This window comes from Pomacea canaliculata, linkage group LG2 (genome assembly GCF_003073045.1).
Source record: "Pomacea canaliculata isolate SZHN2017 linkage group LG2, ASM307304v1, whole genome shotgun sequence".
Taxonomy (NCBI): domain Eukaryota; kingdom Metazoa; phylum Mollusca; class Gastropoda; order Architaenioglossa; family Ampullariidae; genus Pomacea; species Pomacea canaliculata.
Window position 1 is genome coordinate 29,543,329 of NC_037591.1, and position 24,290 is coordinate 29,567,618.

Genomic DNA, 24,290 nt, shown 5'->3' on the forward strand with positions numbered 1-24,290 from the left:
TTTTTTCTAATACCAAAAGCAAAACAAAAAATTCATTACACTGGCAAGTGATTACAGACAACGTGCCAAAGCTGTTTAATTCTTACTCGTGCAGCCCAAACAGTCGAGCCAAAGACTCTTTCGTTCTAACAATGAAGGAAATGACTCTTAAAAGATGAATTGTCTTTGAAATTCAATCTTTGTGATATATATATAATGCAGCGGTGATGCGATCGATCTCACTAATCATGTAAAATGCAAACAGCACCTGGAACACACCCATCGTAGCCAAGCTGACGCCACCTTGTGCAGGGGAGAGCACTACAAGGCAGCTGATTTGTACGCGACGTGAGCGGTTGTTGTTCAACCGCTTGCGCACTGTGCCAACTTTCGATAGCGACTGTTAAATTTCAAACGTTCTCTTTTTACTTCTGAAAGTACGCATTATTGTTCGGCCACAAAAAATTTTCAGTTCCATCATTTTCCCCGCTATATCATCAGACTTCCTGGTAATGCGTGTTTGCAATTTTAAGAACTCTCCTCTTTCCATCACTCTTGGTGCACGAAGCTCTGCTCGAAACACAATTTGTGCCAAAAGCGAAACTCAGTTTAATTTTAATTGAACATATCTGTTTATTCTTGGTAATCTATTGTCCCTCACATTTCCATGTCGCTGATCCTGAATGATATATTGCGTTGCATCATCATTTCTTTAGCTACGTGTAATTAGTAGATCAAGGCATTAATGATAAAATTGTAGAATGCTTATCATTCAACTTAATCTAGTTATATCAGAAACTATTAAATTCCCTATACAATCACATCATGATTTTTTTTATTTTTTATTATTTTTGCAGCTTAATCAGACACGAAAACTGTACTGTTACTCTATGAATGATGAAGAATACCGCAGTATTTTTTAATCAAATAATTATTATTAAGGTTGTTAATAACACTGATATGGAATAGTTTCACTTCTGTAAAAATACGAATTTTTTTTATGTAAGCAGTTTTATTTGCATTTTATTTCTGTATATGTATTTAATGTTCTTATTGAGCAAAAAGTTTATGGGAAACAATAAATACTAATTTGCTTTTGATATTACAGATGTAAAGAATCATGCCCCCAAAACTACAGCTTGATAAAGCAGCCTGGCAGTGGGTGACTGATGTTGTTGATCCACAGGAGGTGACAAAGTCTCATGTGGATATAGCATACAGATGTAACCTAAAGCCATGTCCAAAAGGAGAATGCAAGTATGTAAGATTTTCTCACTTTAAATCAGTATTTGATTTTATAAACATTGGTTTTGGTGATTTGTCATTTAAGTGCTGATAAGATCTCTTTTTAAAACTGATAATGTGTTCATAACATATATTTACAAATAAAAAATGTGTATTCTATGGTATTAAGTACTTCCTTATGTTGGATGTTTTATATTGACCAGTAGTAACGGTGAGAGCCAGACTTAATGCTTGTACTGTCTTCACTTCAAAATGAAGTTATATTTTCATGTGACATTCTCTTTTCCAGTATCGTTATAAGCTGGAAAAACAAATATTTTACTGTGCACAGGAAAAAGAGTAAAACATATAGACTTTTCAAGAAGGTTGATGTTTGTGTACAGCTCTCCTATATTAAATCATTATTTAATAATTTGTTGGAAACTCAAGACTAAGCACCTGAAACACATGTTCCTGTTATAGACAAACTGTGTTTGACTAAGATAAATTGGGATTTATAGCCTATTCAGTATAAGTTTAATAGTTGAATTGTGTTATCTTTTTATTTTTATGAATGGCTATGAAAAGGATAAATGTGTAAATGATGCTGCATCTACTTGCTTTTTCTTTTGACATTTGGCATTAACTGCTTTCATTAGTGAGTAGACTTAACATTTATATTTAACGATCTGCTTAGGAAAAAATGGTTCGATTTCTGCATTATTACATATATAATTTTAGCAATCTATTTAGACACAAAATTATTTGGGCACATTAAATCCTTCTTAATCATGATATATGGAGAGCGTTGATATGTTTTAGGCACTTGTGTGACTGGCATTTGAAATTTCTCTCTTCCATTTTTGCTCACAATGCCAGACGGAACTGTAGAGGAAATCCTTTCTGCTTGAATGCTTTGGGAGAGAAGCGTTGGTTTGAGGACCTGGATGAAAGCAGGTGGAATGATTTTGACCCGGAGAGTGAAAGACGACCAGAAGTAAGAGTTGACTTGAAATCATGCTGTTGTTCTAGCAGAGGGCTATATTTTATTTCATTCTTTCTCTCTTTCTCTCTCAATCAATCTGTTTTGATTGTCTTTGAGACTATGTATTTTTGTTAGACTAAGTTAAATGAAACAAGTGTATTGCCTGTGCAGCTTGTGTACTGTAATGACTCTTTTTGTCTGGATAAAAGTTAAATTTTTTTTAAAAATGCCAGTTTACTTTCCAAATGCACCTAGAAATGTAAAAACCTCATTTGCTAAAATTAGAAAGAAAGAAGCAAGCCAGAAAATGAAATCAACAAAATAACAATAACACTGTTTTGAAATTATAATGGTGCTACGTCAAAGTTTGTCAACAAAGCTTTTGATTTGATCGTATTTACATATACCATTTATCTTCTTTATCTATTTCAGGCAGGATTATATTACCCAAAGTGATCTTTTTTTTTTTTATGTCATTTGTATTCATTACCTAACTCAGCAGTTGAAGAAGAATCACACTTTTTTGTTCTGTCAGGGTCACTTTGTTGGGTTGAAAAACTTGGGAGCCACCTGTTACGTCAATACATTTCTTCAACTTATGTTTCACAATGCAAGTGTTCGAAATGCTCTCTATCAATGGCGTGATCCAGACATGCCCTCAGATCCTGGTATGTATTGCCACAAGTGTAATTATAAAAGATTTAATAAATTATAAATTAATATATTAATAGTAAATTTAAATAATTTCATCATACCTCCTTGTGATGTTGACAGAATTCTCATTAATTTTTCAACCTAATTACTTCTTTTAAAGAGGCATCACAATATTTCACCTTACAAAAGTTTCGTCTGTTCTCAACATAGACGTTTGATGACCTAATCTTTAATTGTTCTTAGTGCTAAGTATTTTTTGAATAAAGTGTGTTTTTTTTTAAATACATTGCGTGCTGTTTGTAAACTATTTTGCATCATGCATTCCTAAGAATTGTGTTTCTTCTGTCACTTTTCAGATGCAGACTGGAAACCCACTTCAATCTGTGGTCATCTTCAGCTAATTTTTGGCCTGTTAAAATATAGTAAACGATTGTGAGTAGTTTGTGAGTAGTATGGGGTTATAATTGTGCACGTGACTGAGAATATGTGAATGAGTAATAATATAGCTTTATCTACTGTACTATATGAGGGATGTTCCACTTTTCCCTGGACTTGGCAATAAAACAATCCTGGAGAATTTTTTTAAAAATTTTTCTCTTATTCAGCTCTTTTCAAACTTTTTCAACATAGTCACTGCCAATTGCAAAACATTTTTGGGCCCTATGGATCCATTTTCAAAAAGTGCAAATGGGGCTGGATAGGATACACCCTGCGCAAACCAGCCTGACACCATTACCAAGCTGGCACTTGACTGGAATCCTCAGGAGAAGAGGTGAATTGGGAGACCAAAGCAGACTTGGAAAAGAACAGTGGAAAGTGAAGCAAAGGATATCGGAATCACATGGGCCCAACTGAAGGGGGCTGCCCAAAACCCACTGGTGTTGTTGCAGCCCTATGCTCCTCGAGGATCAACTAGGACTAAACTAAAACTAAACATGGATCTATTTTTGAAAACACTTCAAAAATGTCAAAGTTGGGATCAGTTTCAGATGTTCCTTCACTCCAGCAATCAGTTTCTCTCAAGTTTCACTCAAATTTCAAAGTTCACTCCACATAGGGGTTCTTTTGATGGTTATTGACTTTTAAGGCGACCTCTGACCAAAATGGCAAAAACTTCAGGAATTCACGATCTTTGTCAACATTGTCTGGGTCTCTTAACATCCTATTGGTTCACGATGTTTGTCATAACTGCTGAAGTGACCACTGCCAAACCATGGGAACCAGTCTGTGACAGTTGTTTTAGATGGAGCATCATCACCAAAATTTTGTTCTGTTCCTGCAAACTGTCAACGGCCCAAAAGCCATGCCGAAAGTGATGTAATGCACAGAAGGAACTTGGTGGATCACTCAGTGGAGCATGCCTCTCCATCCTGGGAAAACTAGGCGGAGAAAATTTAAGAAAAAAGAATGTGGAAACACCCTGAATAATCACTCTATCGAATCTGCATGATCTGTACTTGCTAAAAGTGGGCGAAATATTGAAATCCAGCAGAAGTGGAATATCCCTCATATACTTTTCTGCTTGGTCAGGTAACCTGGCAATGTGCTTTGGCTGACAGTCCTTCAGGGTATCTTGGAGAGTAGCCAACAATGCAAAAGACAGAGAAAGACCTGTCTAACAAACATAAAAGACGGCACTAACCTTTCCAGACATGACATACTCACCACTGTTCAAGTGTCTATTCAATTGTTGCATTATTAAGGTTTGCCATCCTGACAACCCGTACTGGTGTACCAGCACAACAGGGTGCGATGGTAACAGTTAAGGGATGATGATTTATATTTTCACATTGTAAGTTTTAGTTAGGGCATGATGTTAAATATTTATTGCCTGTTATCATTATTAATCACAATTTTGTTTCACTCAGATATATCGATCCAACTCCACTCATAGAGGCACTTGGACTTGACACCCATGAACAGCAGGTAACGTTGCTTTTCATTAACCACCTTGTCAATATCACTAACTGATGCTCAAGCTCGGAATTTTACATAAAAATAGGTAACTCTGAACTTAAAGGGCAACACCAGTACAACATTTTTTCTTCATGATTAAGTTCGTTTTAAAATAATTCCCAAAATATGAGTACATAATTATGTTTAATTTTAAAGATATGAGCCTTTAAGCATCAACATTCTCACCTGCCTCTAGGAAAGCAGAAGAAAGTTACTCTTCCATACTAAAGAGCTCAGTTACATGCAAATAGTATTTGTAACAGCGAGTGTTGCTCAGTTCAGATAATCTATGCATGTATGTCTTCGAATCAAATGAAGAAACATCGCTCAGGTTGTCGTGTTCAAGAAGCAATTTGCCCAGAAAATGAAACAACTGAGAATACAGTCCTAGAGATTTGAACTTTATTTAGAAACTTTGAATGAAGTTGAAAGAAAAATAAGAAGGTCCAAACCAAATTCACTTGACAGACTGGTAAGTAAATCTTCTCCAGATCAAAATTCAAAGGTATAAAAAAGCTGTGATGGCAGTGATAAGGCTGTGGTATGCTGTGTGACATTAGCGAGGGTGAGGAAGTGTCGGTCATTGTTAGGATTTGAACTCAATGAGTGGTGAGTCATTAGTTGGATTAGTGATATATATTAGTGACAAAAATCAAGATGGCTATGAGAAATGTCCAACCATATCATTGCATCAGCTCACACTGAGATCGAGTTGACATCATCAGAGGACGAGACTTCATTAAAACAAACGAAAGAGTCCCATGTAATTTCTCTCATTAAACACAACATCCTATAAAACATTCAACTTTCCCGAGATGAACAGACACAAAAATAGATGAGATTCAAACTGATCCTACACTTTACGAGACTAAATTTTCCATGTAAACTACTGTAATTTTTTTTATTTGATAGTTAACTTCCAGCATTTCATTTTTATTTTAGCTACAACTGACTGTTTGTGATGATTTTTTTTAACCATTAAAATAATAATACAATATTATAAAAATTTGTTAACATGTTTATTGATGTATTGAACTGCATGCAGAATTTGCTATTTACCTACTCTTTTGAAATATTTTTTTAGCAAATTCTTGAGTATGGTAATGGAGACAAAGTTCGCATTACACATTTGAACAAAGCAGTGATCTGTATATGCAGATTTCTAAACAACGTTAATCTACTGTCATTTGTAAGCAGCATCTTTAGTTTAGAAGAGAACATTAAGCAGCAGCGCATTGTGTCCTGATCAGTTTTCTGTTATTGTGGATTTGCATCTTTGAATTCAGCTCATGCAGATGATGCTATTTTTAGCAATACTACCCTTTCATCGCTTCCTGTTTTCTTTACAAATCCAGGTGTGATTAAGAGAAAAACAGTATGATATTTCTCTTCCCTCTTTGTCATAAATATCACCAGACTATGTTTTTGTGATAGTTTATGCTCTATTTCCAGCGGGGTTTTTTTTTTTTTTTTTTAGCGCTCGTGTTATGCCTTAAGATTGCATCTAGGGCCAGATCAATTACCTGATGCTTGGGTTAACTGTTTTACATAAAATTTCAAGCCTGAGGTTAACAATAAGGAGGTTAAACTACTAATGTAGGTGGGATTATACCAAGCAGTTTTGTGTGACTTTACATCTCTTGATACAGCAAGCAACTACCTCATGATTATTGCATTACAATGTTTGGGTTTTTTTCCAGTTTGGGAGATTGTAGCTTTTTCAAAGTGCAGTTAGATTGCAGTTAAATGTGAAGATTTTCTCAGCATAATTTGCTTTAAGAGTCATTGACGATTCACTGTCGAAAGGTATTTTTAGGGACGGAGGTATTATTAGGTGTTTGAACAAATTTTTATTGTTATTATGCAGGATGCTCAAGAGTTTTCTAAGCTGTTCTTAACAGTGCTGGAAGGTGCATTGTCTAGTGAACTGTTAGGACCAGGAACCAACATTATTCAGGAACAGTTTTCTGGTATTTATTGCTACATCACAAGGTATTTGCAGTTTCTTTCTGCTATACATTTGTCTTAAATGTTTTTCTGCCCTTTTTTTTTCTAGTTTTCTATTAAGCAATTCTTAAAGCAAGTGGAAAAAAAATAATCTTCAATATTTTTAAGTGTTCGATTTTTGTGAAACACCCGAAGCCACAGTCTATTTGATTCTAAGAAGACCTATAGTAAGCTATGTTCCTTGCATCATTCTCTCCCATTTTGTTTATTCATTTTTTTAGTTTTTCACATACAGACATTGTTATTAGCAGGCCGAAACATAACTGAAACATCTCTTCCATGATTACTATTGTACCAGGTGTCAGAAATGTGGAAGTGAGTCTAGCTGCCAAGCTACCTTTTATGAGTTGGACATCAACATTTGTGGGCATAAGCTCTTTAAGTGCCTCACTTCAAGATTTTCTAAAGGTGTTTTTTTATCTCTTTTTTTTTTTTTAGCTTAAATAGTGTGGGTTGTAAACAAAAATTAGGTGCTGCAAAAATGTGTCTTAGTGAAAGTAAAATATCAGAATGTTGTCAGATATACTCTCTGTATTCAGAAACTATAATGGCATAAAGATTATTTCATATAGGCCCCACTTTAAGTATTTAATTTCAAAGTTAATTTTCATGTGTAATTTTGAAGGTAGTTTTAATGTCTACATTAGGCTGTGTAACATCATATATTTGTGAATCAGAAATTTCACAAGAATTATGAAACTTGTTTTTAGTTTTTGCCATTTAATAGACTAGATTTCTAGAAATCATGGAATAGATTCTGACCCTGATACATTCATGGGTTTTTCATGATGCTCCGCAATCTATTTTTTGTTCTTCTAAGGAAGAGAAGCTGGAAGGAGAGAACCAGTACATGTGTGACACATGCAGCAGCAAACAGAATGCAGTCCGCTCCATACGTCTGCAGACTCTTCCTCCTGTTCTTAACCTACAACTACTGCGCTTTGTTTTTGATGTGTATGTACTTTGTTCTTGCCAGTGATGTTAGCCAAAACAAAAATAAATAAATGTGCTTATTTGAAAAGAAATCTGTACAAGCCTTTGTAGTCATTAATAGATATCTCAAACTTTTCCAAACCCTGATTCTCAGATATTGTGGTTTGAGTGCCTTTTTCAGGCTGAATTTATTGCTTACCAACCTTTCTGCATTGAAGTTAGTCATTTCTAGTCAGTCCGTTGCCAGAAAGAGAATTAGCAAAATATTTTAACCATGGTGGCACCCGTCATTATGTCAAGCTTTTATATTTTGAATGTGTTACTGTGAAGACAAACAAAGAGACGTAGACAGACACTAGCAGTGTGGATTCAGAGATTTTGATTCCACACCCCTCTTTTTTTTTAATTAACAGCACTGTAGGACCAATAGATTTAATTTGTGTGATTAGGACCACAGTGATTTTCAAAACACTTGAAATCAGTTTTGAGAAGCCATTAGTTTATTCCTTTTTTTGACATTTTTTGGCACACGTAGAGTCCTTTATGTTTTCAGCAAAAAGGGACAGAAAAAGAAGCTGAACACTTATGTGCAGTTTGGAGATATTCTTGATATGAGCAGATATTTAGATCAGCCAGGTAAGCTTTGTTGGTTACTCAGTTAAAAAGAAAAACAAACATATTTAGCAGATGTTTGGTGTTATTGTCAACTGTGTACAGAAAAGAGTGCGAGAAAGTGTGTGTAAGAGTGTGAGCGATTCTTTACCAAAATACTTTCCCATTTCAGATGGGACAACAGTGTATGAACTTTCTGCCGTATTAATCCATCGAGGTCCTAGTGCTTATAGTGGCCATTACGTGGCTCATATCCAGGATTTGAATTCAAAACTCTGGTATCGTTTTAATGATGAAGACATAGTATGCATGAAAGGACGTAAACTGCAGTTAGGAAAAGAGGAAGAGATAACTACAGGAGGTAAGCACAATTCTCCATATGATGTCATATTTAACTTGCCATTTCTCATGAGAGCATCTCGCTGGACTTGTGTTAGTGTTATAAGGTAATCACATTATGCATGCTTACACTGTTTCTGATGAGATTGATAAATTGGAGAAGTTTTATTACCCTGTTTGAGAGTGTGGGACTAATGAGGATGCAGTTTAACCATCTGGCAGAGAGTTCAAAGGAGAGTTTATACAATGGAAATTGACCATTTAATCAAACTAAGTGTCTTAAATCCTGTCAGATCTTCCCGACAACTCATCTGAAAAAACAGAAAAGGCACCAAGAGGTGGAAAGGGGCTCTATTCATCACGCAATGCTTACATGCTTGTCTACAGACTGATTGAAGAAAAGATAGGTAGGTAAAGCTTACAAGCATGATTTCTTAGGTGAATCATTTTTTCTCCTTATTCAGTCAGCAGTTTGGAATTTAAATGCTCATTCATTTGTCTAAAGATTAAAGGCTTGATACTTATTTTCCCTTCTCAAGCAGCTTGTGACCAAGTTGTTGCAAGGAATTCCCCTCCAGAGTATTAAATCTGCTCACTCTAGTAAGACATGCCTCCGAGCAGTGTAGGGTAGTTAGCACTAAATATAGATATGTGAATTTATTAGTTAAAAAGAAAGAAATTGTTTTGTAGTTTAGTTTTTATGCATATGTATATGTGTGTGTATCTATTTGATGATGATGATGATGCAGAAAACGGAAATCATTCAAAGGAAGACCAATCATTAGCCTTAAAAGATGAAGAAGGACAGATGCTAACCTTCCAGAAGCTGTGATGCACTACATAGAGAGAGACAATGCAATGTTTGAAGACTGGATTCAGGACATAGTTTTAACAAGAGTAAGTCTTTGTCATATGATGTGTTTTTAGTGGAGAGTTTTTAAAATTTAAATCTTAAAAATTTAACTTGAAGTGCAAAGGTCTGTGACAGTAAGCATGCCTATAAAAAGTTGGGTTTTCCAGGGAAGGGAAAGGGGAACCAACTTGGTAATTTTGTGTGATTGCTACTGATTTCTTACAAGCTTTATGAATATGGAACTGAAAGATATACATTTTTCATGGGGGTAGTAGTTTTCATACAAATATAAGTGTCTTGTTGTAAAGGTGGGTTGTTGAGGGAAAGTGGAGAACGTGGGTACAACAAAAATGTCCCCAGGTAATAGCACCAGTTATGCTGAAGAAGTAAAATGATGAAAAGCAAAAAAAAGCATTTTTAAAGAGTATAATAAAGATCCATAATAAACGATGCCCATAGCTGAAAGGGTATGAGGAATTCAGAAACTGTAGTTGGCCTTTCTTCTTTCATAAACTATAGTGTACTTTCCTTCTCTTGTAAGCTATAGTCTGTCTTCCTTCTTTCATAAACTGAGGTTTGCTTTCCTTCTCTCATAAACAAGTTTTCATGTCAGAAAGAATCTGCTAGCACACTAAATTATATATCCTCTGCAACATCAGTTGGAGCTGTAATGGGAATTATATCATCATTGTCTCTAAAGACTTTTCTATCATATCATCTTTAATAGCTTTTTCATATTAACATGAATCAAAACCAAAGGCACATCATCTGGATATTGGTATTGGTGTTGGACATATTTACAAATTGTGGTATATAACAAGTCTTCCATTGAAATATTTATAATTTTGTCTATGTGTGCTACATATGAAATAATTAGGTTTGTAGATTCTGCTCACCCATAGTGCATGGTTTTCAGGATGCCAACATTTTCAGTGGCAAAGAACAACAACTGAGAGTTCGGGAACTATACTCTGGTCTTATTCGGCAGCTTCCAGGTAATTGAAAAGAGTTTGGTCAATAAATAATTTATTTGGTTCAGTTACACTGTTGGGTATATGTCTAATATTATGTAAATATTGTTCTTGAGCATGGCATTGTTCAAATTATCAATAAAAGTATTGGGTATCAAATTTCACATACCCTTATTTAGCAGTACTGACAGCAATGTTACTTTGCAAAGACTGACATGTGCACAAAGATGAATATCAAATTATAACTAAGGGTTTTGATTTGCAGAGTACATCTTGCAACTTTAAATTGTGCATTTGTACTTTTATATGACCTGCATAAATTTTCCTTTCACAGAAGAGCAGAACATAAGGGACAGACAATAACCAAATGTCAGCCATAAATCTTTAGCAAAGGGTTTTGCCTCAAAAACTGTCATATCAACATTTACAGTCAGTGGACTTGTCCCCGTATTAAAATCCATTTAAACATGAAAATGTAACAAAAATGTGTTTGACCAACATTGATTGTCTCATCACTCTTTGATCAGTGCCGATCAACTTTAATGTTAATGGTTGTTAAACCATATGCACCTTATGAACTGAAACCTGCTGGTAAAATTCTATGATGAAACTGAAACTATTTTAGTTGATTGTTGTTGTCTTATGGTATTTGCTAAATACAAGTTTCTACGGTATTTTTTTAAAGCTAGAAATCCACTTCGTAATTCCTCTGGACAGAGAATCAGAGCTTCCAAGCATGGATTGTACAGATTTATTCCCCTTAAAAATTATCTCCCATACCTTTTGCTTTCTTTCTTTAGTTCTTTTTATGTTTTTAATTTGTAATTTATTTTGAAACTGTTTGATTACATTTAGAACTCCTGCAAACTGTAAAACGTTAGGAAAACTCTACACATACAAAAAGTTTGTATCTGGATTTGTTTCTTTTTTATTTTGATATTTTTTATTTGCTTTTTCTTTTTGTTTCCTTTTAACTGTTTCAGTACCAGATTTTTTTTTTTTTTTTTGGCTGCATATTGTTTGTAGGTCTGTGAGTTGTACAGCAATTTTTCTGCAGATCCAAAGGGAGTGACATTTTGCTGCATCACTTAAAGCTACTACATCATATTCGTTTGGCTGAAAAAGCAATATCATCAAAATGCTTTCTAAAACCAAAATAAATGTCTCATGTTGTGAGGGTACCTCATTAAGTTTTGCTTTAATTTCAGATGAACCTTTTGAGTGGTTTCCCATAGACTGGATTACCAAGTGGCTGACTGATCCAGAGAAAGCTACCCAGATTGACTGCTCCCAGTATCTGTGCCCTCACCAATGGTAAACATTTGTATTCAGTTATTTAGAGAAGAAAGTAATTAAGCACAAGTTAGCTAAATATATATTTTAGTCATCCCCTCTTTTCTCTGTCATTTGTGATTGTTATGTTTGCATACAAGAACAGAAAATATAAATACACATATATAACATTTTGGTTTTTACTGTGATAAAGCCAGATTGAAGACTTGATAAAGGAGAAACTTTTCACCTACATCAAAGCTGCACATCATGTTTTTATATGTCTTTTCACAACAAATGAAATCATTCAAAGTTTCACTAACTAGTTTTCATAGACCACTGTCATAGGAAGATTGTACATAAGACCATTACTGAGATCAAACGTAACTTTCTAGATAAGTCAGACTGGGTACGGAATAGATCACTTGTTTCACATTTGTCTTCAAATGCTTAGACTTTTCTCAGGTAGAAGCTGTTGAAAATATAAAGAAATCTTTTTGGTTCCAGTCTTCATCCTGACATGGTTTCTAGGATGAAAGCTGTCAGTGTTGATGGGGTAAGTCAGTTGTTACTATTGGGAAAACATGGGAAACCTTCCCCCCCCCCCCCATTCCAGAACTGTCTATGCATTATTTCTTGGTGCTTTCTAATGTTTTTCCTGGTGTCTTTGATTTTCAGGCTTCAGAGCTTTACAAGATCTTTGGTGGTGGACCAAGACTAAATGGGTAAGGTCTTACTGGGTGTACTCATAGTCACCACTTACTGCATTACATGCAAGCAAGACAATATTTACAGTATACAGTATACAATATACAGTATAATGAATCATCATTGTTGGGAGCAACAGCACATGAAGTAGCATTCTCTCAGTGTTAAGCTTGATATTGAACTGCATTTTGACAGTTTGTACATTCAAAGTTATGTCAAATGTGTTATCAGGCCACTCTCTTCTGTTGTGGACCAGTATGGTAGAGTATTAAGAGAAATAATAAATGTCACTGATGAAGTGTTTCTTAATTTTGTAGATGTTTCTTGACAGGGTTGAAAAGCTGCTTTTATTCTTCATGATCTTGTTGTGTAACAGAATTGGAGCAATGTGTGAGGAGTGCGTGCGGCTGCGGTGCAAGGAGTTGAAGTTCAGGCATATGGTGGCTGAGGATGGCAAGTTTTTAAACACAGCCCTCAGACAGGTGACACAAAGGTAATGCTCTGAATGTTGTCTCCAGGCATTTTAGCATATGTAGTCACTTTAATAGGACCCCTGCTTAAAGGACATATGAATTATAGGTATTCATCATAAACAGTCCTAAATAACCACAGGTAAAAAAAACTACTAATAAAAAAATATCTTAGGAAAATAAAATTTTTTTGTGGAAAACATTTATTCAAGTGTTCTAGACATTTAACCAAGTCTTTGCTTTTCTTTTGTCTTATAGAACAAACAGGAAAAGAATTTCTCTTGCAACGTAGGGTTGCCTGCGATACAGGTCCTTTTGTGAGAACACTTGCATAAAAATACAGCTTAGGTATTTTATAAATGCTGCTAAGACTATCCATGATAAATATAAGCCAGGGGAGCTAACATATCAGCTCCAAGTGCTTCATATGACACCATTTAAGAGAAATAATTGTGGCAAACAGTCCAGGTATAAGGATTGATTTCGAAAAAGCATAAATATTTTGCTTAGAAGCCCTGTTCAGAGTGATGTCTATGCTATGCTCATGCTTTCTTTGTAGGCATCTGCAAAGTGACTGTTAAAAATACTTATCAGCAGAAATGCCAAATTGAAATAAAAGATTTCAAAAGTCCTTTTAATTCACTAGCTCCAGCATATTGCTTGAAGTTCAGCTAAGATGCACTCACTGTAAAGTGCCTAAACTTGCCAAAAATCAAATCAAAGTTTAGCAAGTTAATTACTATTTTGTTGAAAGGAGTTCAGTGAAATAGCAGATTAAAAACATGTATTTAATAAGTTTCAGAAAACTTCCTATTTAAACCCTTAATGTGCTCCCACAGTGTGTTTTACCTAATGTTTGACAACCTTAGTGGCTTTAGTCTGGTAGACTGTACAATAAAAAGTGGTGGATACTGAAGTGAAGCTGCTGTTAGATGAGTTCAGGGATGGTCCTACTAGTACTTGAGTACAGACCTTTTGCCACTAATTAAAATAATAAAGGCTAGCTTTAGGTTTGGTAAAGAGCTGTGACTTGCACCTAGTATGGATTTTATACATGGTGCTGTGTGGATTGCCAAATTATTACAGATTTACATAATAAACATAGTAGAAGACCTAGTAAAAGTAAGTACCGTATAAATGTCCTACTTCTGTCTTTAATAATATTTAATGATTGTCTTCTCCTCGGTGCTTGTTAGTGTAAAAATGCTCATTGTTTGAATCTTTTGCACTTTTGCCAGGCATTTCCTGCACATTTCAAATCTGTCTACCCATGGTCTTTCACAATTTTTTTTCTGTAAAGAAAATAATTTATTTTTGACATCTGAAGTATAAATGGGAAAGTAAGCCAATCAAAATGATAGATCAAAATTTAGATCTAGATCTAAATAATGCTGCATATTGTGTGCATGTGTGCTGTGGCACTCGATATTTTCCCGAGCCAGTAACCACATTAATAAAGTAGAAGGCTTTGTGCTAAATGGTAAAGAACCAGTTTAAATGATCTACACATTTCGATCTTAACGCTTTTACATAAATTCTCTACAAGGATAAACCCAATTGATGAACATAAAAACATTAGATAATGTGATAGCTTTTTTAAATAGCATAAATCTTATTTCTTAGATGTATAGTTCTTTTGGGTTTTTTTTTCATGAAAAGTTTCATTATCCATCAAAAGCCAGTTGATCTATTGACTTATTGACTCAGTTTTCATTGACTTAACTTACTACAGTCCAACAATGTACTGGGTTGGCAAAGCCTCTCTACGCAGCTGGAAACGGCATGCACTAGCCAAACTGGATGTTCCTTACAGCGTTGTGGACACCAGCAGTAATAACAATGGTAAGTTGATTGGTCAAATCTGTCATTAAAATGCTCATGTTCATACCTGGAGCTGCTAGCACTGGAGTAATTATATCGAGTTGAATTATTTGTAATGCCGATGCACCACTACTACTGATATTTTCTCCAAAAAGGCATAAATATTTGTACGAGTCAGTTTCAAATGCTAAATCAGTGACAGGAAGCATTTGTGTGGAGGAATTATTTTAGCCATAATATTGCTGGTGATCAGAAATATAACTTCACAAAATAAGATGGGAAAACTGGTGGATTGTGGATATTTATTGATGGTCAGTTCTAGAGAATGGAGAGAAGGAGGAGGAGAGACATGTGGACTGTGACCAAGAGACAGGACAGGAGGACAGAAATGGAGGGGATAATGGCATGAGTGATGGTGCACTGGACGATGCTGACCTGAGTGGGGCTTTTAACTCAGAGATAGTTTGCAAGGAACATGGTAAGTCAGTGCGCTTCATTCTTGTGAATATTATGTGCCCTTGGCTCTTGTTTTTCAAAGGTAAGGTGAAGTTGCATAATGAGATAATGGACATAATCTTTAGTAATTTTCACAATAGTTGTTTGAATTTACCTGAACAGGATAATGCAAGCATTGCTCAGATGCCTCAGCATGAATGTCTTTGTTACAGGGGAACTGATACCTGATGAGAATTGTCGTCGACTTGTGACAGATGCTGCATGGTCACGCCTGTGCTCCTACTTTCCTGACTGCCCTCAGTTTGACCACAGTTCACCTGTCTGCACACATTGCTTGGTATGCTTTGAAACGTTTGTAGAGTTGAAGTCTTGAAGTTGCTGCCAACAATTAGGAAACAGGATGTTTGTTGAAGGGTGGTGGATTTAATGCATATTTAATATGATAAATATGTGACAGTCATCATCACCCTTAGATGAACTCTTTTGAATAGTTCAGTTGTTACAGTGAAACATAAAGGGCAAAACTATGGTTTAATTTAATTAGATGTGACCTTAATCGTATGTGTGACCTGCCATGACGAAATGAGTCTTAACTCACACCAAGCAGTTTCGTAGTAGAAGTCCCAAAAGGTGATTACAGTCAATTTTGTGCAGTTTGACTATTCCTAAAAAATTGATTCCCTGCTTATTAAAATAACAGGAAAAAAACACTACTGTTAAAAGTTAAATTGACGAATTTCAAATTTCGGTACCATTTCCCTGTCGGAATCCCATTGTATTATACTTGCCAGAAAGCCCTGAGTCTTCATTTTCAATGTTTTTAATGACTGATTCAAATATTTGTCTCCAAAAGTTTAAGAGAGAACAAATCTAGTCGTTGATCACACAAATTATCTTCACTTTCATCATTATCATATACATGTTTTGCTGCCCTAGGAAAAAATAGAAGAGGAAAAAGAGCATCATGACGTTACAAGACAGCTCTACTCGCGACAGAAGAGTGACCTGCACATGCTTTATCTTGGTAGAAACCGCCCAAAACCTCCTAATCTGAATGGTCAGCAAGTCTTTGTAGTCAGCGCAGAGTTTATTGAAGACTGGAGAAAGTTTGTGCGGACAAGGTATTAGAACAGTTTGTGCAGGGCAAAGTTGGATTAGTGCTTTTACATGGCATCAGTTGTGATGAGTAGAGGGTGAGGGTGTGTGTTCAAATTTTTCTGCATACATGTGCACGTGTATATGGGAGCTTTTGTGGGTGTGAGTTTGTTATGAGCTTATGTACATTTTATTCAGTAAAAATACTTGTTCATTGTAATAACAAAAAGTGAGATGCAGGAGATGTATGATTTCTCACTGACAACAGGGACACCATGCGCAAGGGGCCACTGGAGGAGATTTGCAATACAAAGTTGTTGTGTGACCACAAAAAGCTACTGTTTCCAGTGGAGGAGGCAGAGTACAACACAGAGAATGGGTAGATGTGACTTCCAACTTGGCAGAGGAGACAAAACTATTGTGCACATACCTACCACCAACCTACCATACACACAAGCACTCATGCAAACAAAGCCATGCATATAAACATTTTTCATCCATTACTTACCTATAATTCTGTTTCGTAATTGCACTATACACCTCTTTTTGGATTGTTCAATGCCTGCACCAAGTAGTTTCCACTTGTAGACCACTTCCTTCACTAACAGTCTCTGCAGTCTTTTGTTTGTCTTGGCATCTTGTCTGCAGTTGTTCACGTGATAGGATTACTTCTCTCCATTTCTCCAATTATAATTTCTGATCTGTCTGTGGTATTTAAGGCACCAGATTTTTGACTGCTATTTTGAAGTGTGGGGTGCTGCAAGGTTCTGTTTTTGGGCTTTTTGTTCACTGTGTATCTCCAACCACTTGGTTCCACCATCCACATAGGCCTGCACTATCCCATGTATGTTGGTGATACAGAGCTGTTAGCACCTGTTCTTATTTCTTGGCTCCAGCAAGTCTGTAAGCCAACATACAGAATGATAGATTTCATGATAGCCTGGATATCTTACCAACAAATTAAAAATGAATGAAGGTTATTCCAATAGTATCTGCTAATAAACTTAAATGTGTGCCATCCTCTACTACTTTTACTTTGTCAGGGGTCAATAACTCTCTTCCCCAGACTGTCAGGAGTCTTGGTGTTGCCATTGTCACATCATTGTCTTGTGAATCTTATATCAATATGGTCTGCTAGTACGAACATTATTCTGAATTGCCTCTGGGGATTAATAAAGTTGTATTGTATTGTAAGTCCATCTACCTTGAGTTTCACAGGATTAGTCATATCTGATCCTTCCTCTCAGTTTATGGCACCAGTTTCTGCTTTTGCATTGTCATGACTGGATTACTGCAATTATTGATTTGTTAATCTCCCTCAACGCCTCATGGACAAACTTCAGAGGGCTCAGAATAATGCTGCTGGTATTGATGAAAAGCAGATCATGTTACACCTCTTCTCTCCCTGTTTTTCTGGTTGCCAGTTTACATTTTCTTCATAGCCTTTCCACCCAAATCAGTCTCTTCAATCTGCTTTTGTTGCCCTTCTATCTAGGCCATGCATCGAGCAAGAGAAATTTGGCAGATATTTATTCTCCTGTTCTGGACTATTCACTGCCTGCTGTGAACTGTGTCTACATTCAAAGCTTTTAATCCCAGCCTCATGACCTCTTGACCCAACTTTTTATGAGATATATTTGCTATTCAAGCAAACTCTTTTGCTCACTCTTCAATTCTTCATCTTCATCCACACACTTTGTACATGTTCACCATGGTGTCACCCATTTACTGATACTTGTGGGGTTTTTTTGTTGGATGGTTAACTGTCCATTCGTTTGTAGTCTTTCATGCACAGCACATGGGGAAATGTGCTGTACAAATTCAATCATTAACTTTAATTAGTCTACAGATCATGCTTTCTTTTTACATTGTCTCATCTGCAGGCCATGTGATTTATCACTACATGCTTCGCTTTTTAGATTTTAGATCTGAGCATGGACAAAATATCAGCTGCATTCCTGATAAAAAATGTGTTTATTCTACCTCTTGTTCCATGAATTTTCTACTCTCTTGTTGTCTTTATTATATATGTATATGTGTTGCTTTTATAAAGTGCTTTGAACCTGCCTTGATAGTGGAGAAAGGCACTAAAGAATTCAATACTGTTGTTATCATGACTATTACTATTTTTCAGCAGTACTCCAGCTTTTGATTGTCTGTTGTTTTGGTTGGTTAGTCTAGTGTTACTGTGGGAGGAGGAGTGGAGGACATTAACAGAACACTACAGATATGACATTGCCATCGAGGTCATGTCAGTAGAAGAAGAAAATGGAAACCGATCAACCATAACTATTCCAGGTATGCACATGTTTGTAAAACAAGGAAGCATTTAATGCATGTGTTCACATACACAGGTTCATAAAGTTCCCCTTAATAACTCTCGGTGACTTTTTGGTGCATTTCAGTTGAAGAAGAATCATAGAATTGTCATTGACTGTAGTGACTGTCATGTCAGCTAGTGAAATGCTGTAGAGCACCTGTATGTCAGGTAAGTTAGGACCAATGCATTGTACAAGATGCTGCATGTCTTATCATCAACAGAAACCTGTGATCAGTGTGTGGCACAACGCTTGCAAATGGAAGAGGAGCAAAAGTTCTCCTTTGACCAAGCCACAATCTTTGTGCGTAAAGTCTTGCCTGATGCTGTTTCCAGTCTAAACAGCCTTGACAGCGAGTCCACAAAAGATGATGATGATCCTGACTTTCAGGAGGTAGCTACTGGATTTTGTCACACACACACACAAAGTGGGGATAACACTGACAGGAAACTCAAAGAATTTAATACATTTTCCTGTTTATCTATATTGCTCATTTTATGTGGTCCTAGTGCCAGCAGTCTTTGATTTTGCAGTTTATATACATGAAAATGATAAGCAGTGACAAGGTTAATTGGTGATGATTACCTGCTCAATTTTTGTTACAAAGTTATGAAGTTATGTGGTCTAAAAGACATTCTTATCTTTTGCTTGGTTGTGAAGTCTGCTCAGGTAAAGCCATCAAGTGATGGAGAACCTTCACTTGCCAAGAGACAGAAACTGGAGGATTCCGCCTTAAGAAAAAGCCAACGGCATCGCAAACAACGAGGGGAGAAGGAGGTCAGAATTTCATCAGCAATGACCCTAAAGGAGTTTAAAATAAAGGTAAAAAGCAAAAAGGGAGAAAGATCATAAAAGTAAGAAATTTTACTATGAAATTCTCATGCTTGCTGTTTAAGTTTAGCAATGACGCCAGTTTTTCATGAAAGAATTCATGTGCATGCGAACTCAAAATATGCTCACATTCTTCTTAATGTGCATGCATGTGTGAGCCCATGCAGCAAGCACATACACATGCAAGCTAGTTTAACAGTTCATATATATTATACAGTCTCAGTTGTGTAAATAATGTGATATATTTTATAAATAAAGACATGAAATATTTTCCGGTCTGATGTAATTTCTGCTAGGTTTGAGGCATTGTTCAGCATATTTTAAGATTGCCAGCAAATCAGTGATTATATTTAAAATTGCATATAATTCTTTTTTGCAGGTCATGAATCAGTTCTCCATTCCTACCTTTGACCAGGTGCTCACTTTGGATGGGCGGACCATTACAGACAATGAGGCCACTTTAGGGCAGCTGCGATTCTACCCAGGCTGTTTGGTTTTGGTTACAGTAAGTTGTACAAATGTGTTAAAACTTGTTCTTAGATATGTGCGTGTGTTGTCAAGTAATTAGGATTGTCTGCTACTTTTAGCTTAATAATGGTAGCTGGGTCTGCAGTTACAGAAGTATCTTTAACCACGAACTAATATCCCTGGACTGCTGGCAGACGATTTTTTCCAGTTAACTACTAAAATAAGGCATGATACAAGAAAGCTTCCAGTTTATTCACATTCTTTGTTACGTCTCACCGAGACTAACGGAGAACTTTGCAAGAGGCTAAGCGTTGGTCTTGGCAGACAGACAGCAATCCACCTATACATGTCCGTGCTTTAACTGCATACTGGTGACATCAATCAGTGACTCCTTTGTTCGGTTATATTTATATGAGAACCCTGAGTCACAATACATGCCCATATATTTGTGTATGTATTCATTCATGTTGTACTCACCATATCCGTCTTCTTTCACAGGTTTATTCCTTTTACTGAAGTCAATATTATTCAGCAAGGATCAGAATATAACATTTTGAACTTTCTGGTCACTTTACAGGCGGACCAGCCCAGTCAGGACACTTCTTCAGTTATTGATGACATTTTATCAGGTTAGTGTATTATAATAATAATAATGAGAGGTTGTGGTGAGGTTAAAACTAAATCTTGTTGTGACCGCTTTGTAAAGCACTTATAAAAAGATTAGCACATTTCTTATTTTTCAGCAAGAAGACCAGAAGAAGGCTTCAAAGGAACAAACCTCTTGAGCAGGTAGCCTCTTACAAGGGTTATGGAGCATCACCTTTCTGAAGCATTGGGCTTCAAGTCTTAAAAAGAGTTGAGCAGATCTGGCAGAGGTCGCTCTTGCATTCTCTCATTTTGGCCTTGCTCTGCAACACTGATAAGATGCTTACAGTGAGCATTTTGCCTTCAAGGTATACGATCTTCAGTGTACAATATGTCCAGAAATTTCTCAAGCAATTCAGACATTTGAATGGGAAATCTGACAGAGTCCCATGTCTTTTTGCAGTGTAAAACCTGGATTGTTTGGAGTTTTGTCCTTTCTTTTTTTTTTTGCAAGCTGTCCTATGGACAGAGCAACTTACGGCAATGTTCCATTCATTGCCACACAGTGACCCAGCACAGCCATAGTATGGCTTATCTGATGTGAAATCTCTGGTCAAGAATTTGTTGAATGGAAAAGCCCTCCACATGCACGTTTTCTGTATTGTATTGGCATGCCAGATGGATGCCATGTTTTCCTTGTTTTATTTATCCCACATAATAGATGTGAGGGGGTAGGGGAAAAAAATCAATGCCTCCATAAAATAAAAAACTTCCTCGATCCTGGCCTCCGATGATTTCAAGAATAGAGTAACATGAAAGGTATAGAACCAGTTATTTTACCATACAAGCATATGAACATGTGATCATATGATTATAGTTTTTTTAACTATAGATATAATCATGTGTGTGCACATATTTGATAAACGTCTGATCACTCATTTTTGGAGTTCCTATTATACTCATTAACACCTAGTTTGACATCAGCTCAAGTTTGAGACATGCTGAGTAGCAGATCCTCAGTGTTTTCTGAACATCTTGGGTAAAATCTCAAGTACCATCAGTGTGCGTTAAGGTTGGGCATCCAACACAAAAGGCTTTAGAAAAATGGGGAGTGGTGGTTGTGGTCATACCTGGAAGTCATTTTCTTCACAATAGCCTCAAAAAACAAATTTTCACAAAATGTGACTTTCTAATTCAAGGTCATGTTCTCAGTTTGCTGGAAGACATGTCCTGACAGTTGGCTTATTCTGCAAGTTACAGACCCACTCATAGCTGTTAACTTTTCCTGTTGGTTCTGTCACAGAGGAACAAGAACAGTAACTAAAAAGGCAGGAGCAGTGAACTTGTCCTAGTGATCAGTGAAATCCTACTTTTTAAACGTGCTGTATCAGACATGTATGGTCATGACTACATTCAGGCTGCTATAGGTGGATTCAAATACCTTTATTAAACTATGTAAACTAAACCCTTACAGCACCCAAAGGTTCACCTAGGCAAAAGTCATCGCTAATGAGATTTCCAATGAAATGCTTTCTGCTGAGGTGGATCCCTTATGAAATACTTTTTGTTGGGGTAAGTTGCTTTGAGCAAAATCTGGTGAAGCAAACAAAAACCAATCTTAATGATGTATTATAGCACTTCATAACCTCAATGGTTTAATATTGTCATTTTGATGGTAAACTTTTCTATTCTCCAGTCAAAATGAGGACATATGTTAGTACATGGGGAAATTGTATTTATGAATGCTGAAGGATGTGTTTATGATGTTCACAATATGCATTCTTCGTAACAAATTTGTGTGATCATGTTGTAATGTTAACAAAACAGATGACAAGCATGGAAGGATGACTGTGAGTGAGGGAAGGAGAAGGCTTGTGTGAAGAAATGATATACACACAACACTAGTCTCACAATAAAACACTTGTCTCACAATAAAGTCCCAAATAAAACAAATTCCATCACTTTATTGTGAAGCCAACTGGTTACAAAATACATCATTTAGTATCTTGCAGGAGGTCATATTATGCACATTCTGTGAGTATTTTTTATCAACATGCTACATACAATTCACATAATAATGCTGTACAGTTATCTTTAAAAAAAAACCATTTACATCGTTCTGATTCTTTACAGTAACCTGAATTCTTCAAGAGTCTTTGCTTTCTGTACAATGGACTTCAAAAATGTATAGCCAAACATTACAATATTTTAAAACCTGGATTTATAATTGTATAGGGATAATCGAAACTACAGAAAGCAGTCTAAGGGGGTGGGGGAGGGAAGAGTGACATGGAGATCTATGAACTGAAAGGTTATTCCCTCCATGTATTAGTACAAACTTAGACAAATACTTTTTCTTCGATTTTCTTTTCTTAAATCTATTAGCGTACCTTTTCTTTGAAAGGCTTTTTCCTTGGAACCCTTGCCTATGTTTTATTGCAATGCAAATGGTATTATTCCAATCAGTACACTAAGCACCCTCAGAAAATCCATTTTCTTCTGTATTCTGCATGCACATTCTTGGATGCATCCAAGAACAAAACATGAAAATCAGTCCCACAATGGCTATTCCCACCTGCAAAAAGAATGTTTCTAGGGAAAGGGAGTGAACAACACCAGCATGCATAGATCTCCACCAAAACAGGAAGACTTAAACAAAGTACTTGCACTGGACAGGGAAATGATTTTGCAAATAAAAATAATAAAAGTGATCCCTTGAATTGCTACACCTGATAAAAAGGCTAGACACTAAATATTTTGACAACTAGTACTTTTATCTGCAATTCTGGTAAATTTGTACCAATGAAAAAGCTAGCCAACTTAATAAGAACTGTCATGGAAATAAACGGGTTCAAAATCACTTGATTTTGCAGCAAAAGCTATAAAGCAGGTAACCTGCAGGCTCAAAATGTGATAAATGGTGGTCATTTGGGATTGGGGTCCTAGGAAAATGCTGCCTAAAACATTGATAAGCCACAATCCTGGTAACACCCACTAGGCTGAAACCCTCTTTGTGACCTTCGCTCTCAAAATAACTTGTGAATGACAACCTTTAGAAGAAGTTTGTGGTGTGGTAACAAGTGTTAATGCTGACTTCGACTTTCAGGAGTCTACTTAATAAAACTGAAATTGTGTGACACACACACAAAAAATTTTAGCAATGGGCACAGGTTGTAGCAACAGATGTATAAATGTTTCACATCAAATGACTTTTTAACAAAACGAACAGTTGAGGCATGGCAAATTCTTCTACTTTCAAAACAGTAAATGTTCCATCAGATCACACCTACATGCCACAGTTTTCAGCTTACAGTCTTTATTAAAGTGTCAATGAAATGCCTACCTAAATGTAGGTAAAACAAAGTGAGAGGTCATATTTATACTATTATCTCTCTGCACTACTTCCCAATCTTTTTACTAGCCTGCATGTCTCATCTACCCCAGCACACATACACCGAGAGATTTACCTCTTCCTTGTGCATAGTTCAAAATAAATGGCACACAGGACATCAAAATTCACTGCCATCTAAATGTGACTAGATGCAAAGTATGTTTTGATCACAAAGCCATCCTGAGGACAGGGTACAATTGTACTAACTAGACAAAAAGCTTGAAAAGAAAGATTTTGACGGCTGACTGGAGGGCGCAGTAGTGTATGTGTGTGAGAGAGGGTGAAGTACCCCATGTCATTAATGAAGACTATAAATAGTATATAATACGGAGACAGGGGAAAAGATAGGAATCCTGATTTTT

The 24,290-nt window shown here is 36.1% G+C and overlaps 1 protein-coding gene across 1 annotated transcript; it reads left to right on the plus strand.

Annotated features, from left to right (window-relative positions):
* Positions 1 to 306: 306 nt before the first annotated feature.
* LOC112556196 (ubiquitin carboxyl-terminal hydrolase 48-like) lies at positions 307 to 22,330 on the plus strand. The gene is given in 31 exon segments (XM_025224977.1): positions 307 to 488; positions 1,088 to 1,236; positions 2,083 to 2,200; positions 2,724 to 2,856; positions 3,199 to 3,274; positions 4,711 to 4,768; positions 6,666 to 6,790; positions 7,104 to 7,179; positions 7,181 to 7,213; positions 7,626 to 7,759; positions 8,292 to 8,374; positions 8,523 to 8,711; positions 8,983 to 9,096; positions 9,439 to 9,521; positions 9,524 to 9,586; positions 10,459 to 10,537; positions 11,722 to 11,827; positions 12,293 to 12,341; positions 12,464 to 12,510; positions 12,870 to 12,986; positions 14,696 to 14,805; positions 15,101 to 15,262; positions 15,453 to 15,577; positions 16,177 to 16,361; positions 16,604 to 16,714; positions 18,512 to 18,633; positions 18,877 to 19,046; positions 19,314 to 19,475; positions 19,864 to 19,989; positions 20,530 to 20,581; positions 20,696 to 22,330. Coding segments are annotated over 30 exon segments (3,195 nt in total). The 5' UTR covers positions 307 to 488; positions 1,088 to 1,099; the 3' UTR covers positions 20,746 to 22,330.
* The last annotated feature ends 1,960 nt before the right edge of the window (positions 22,331 to 24,290 follow it).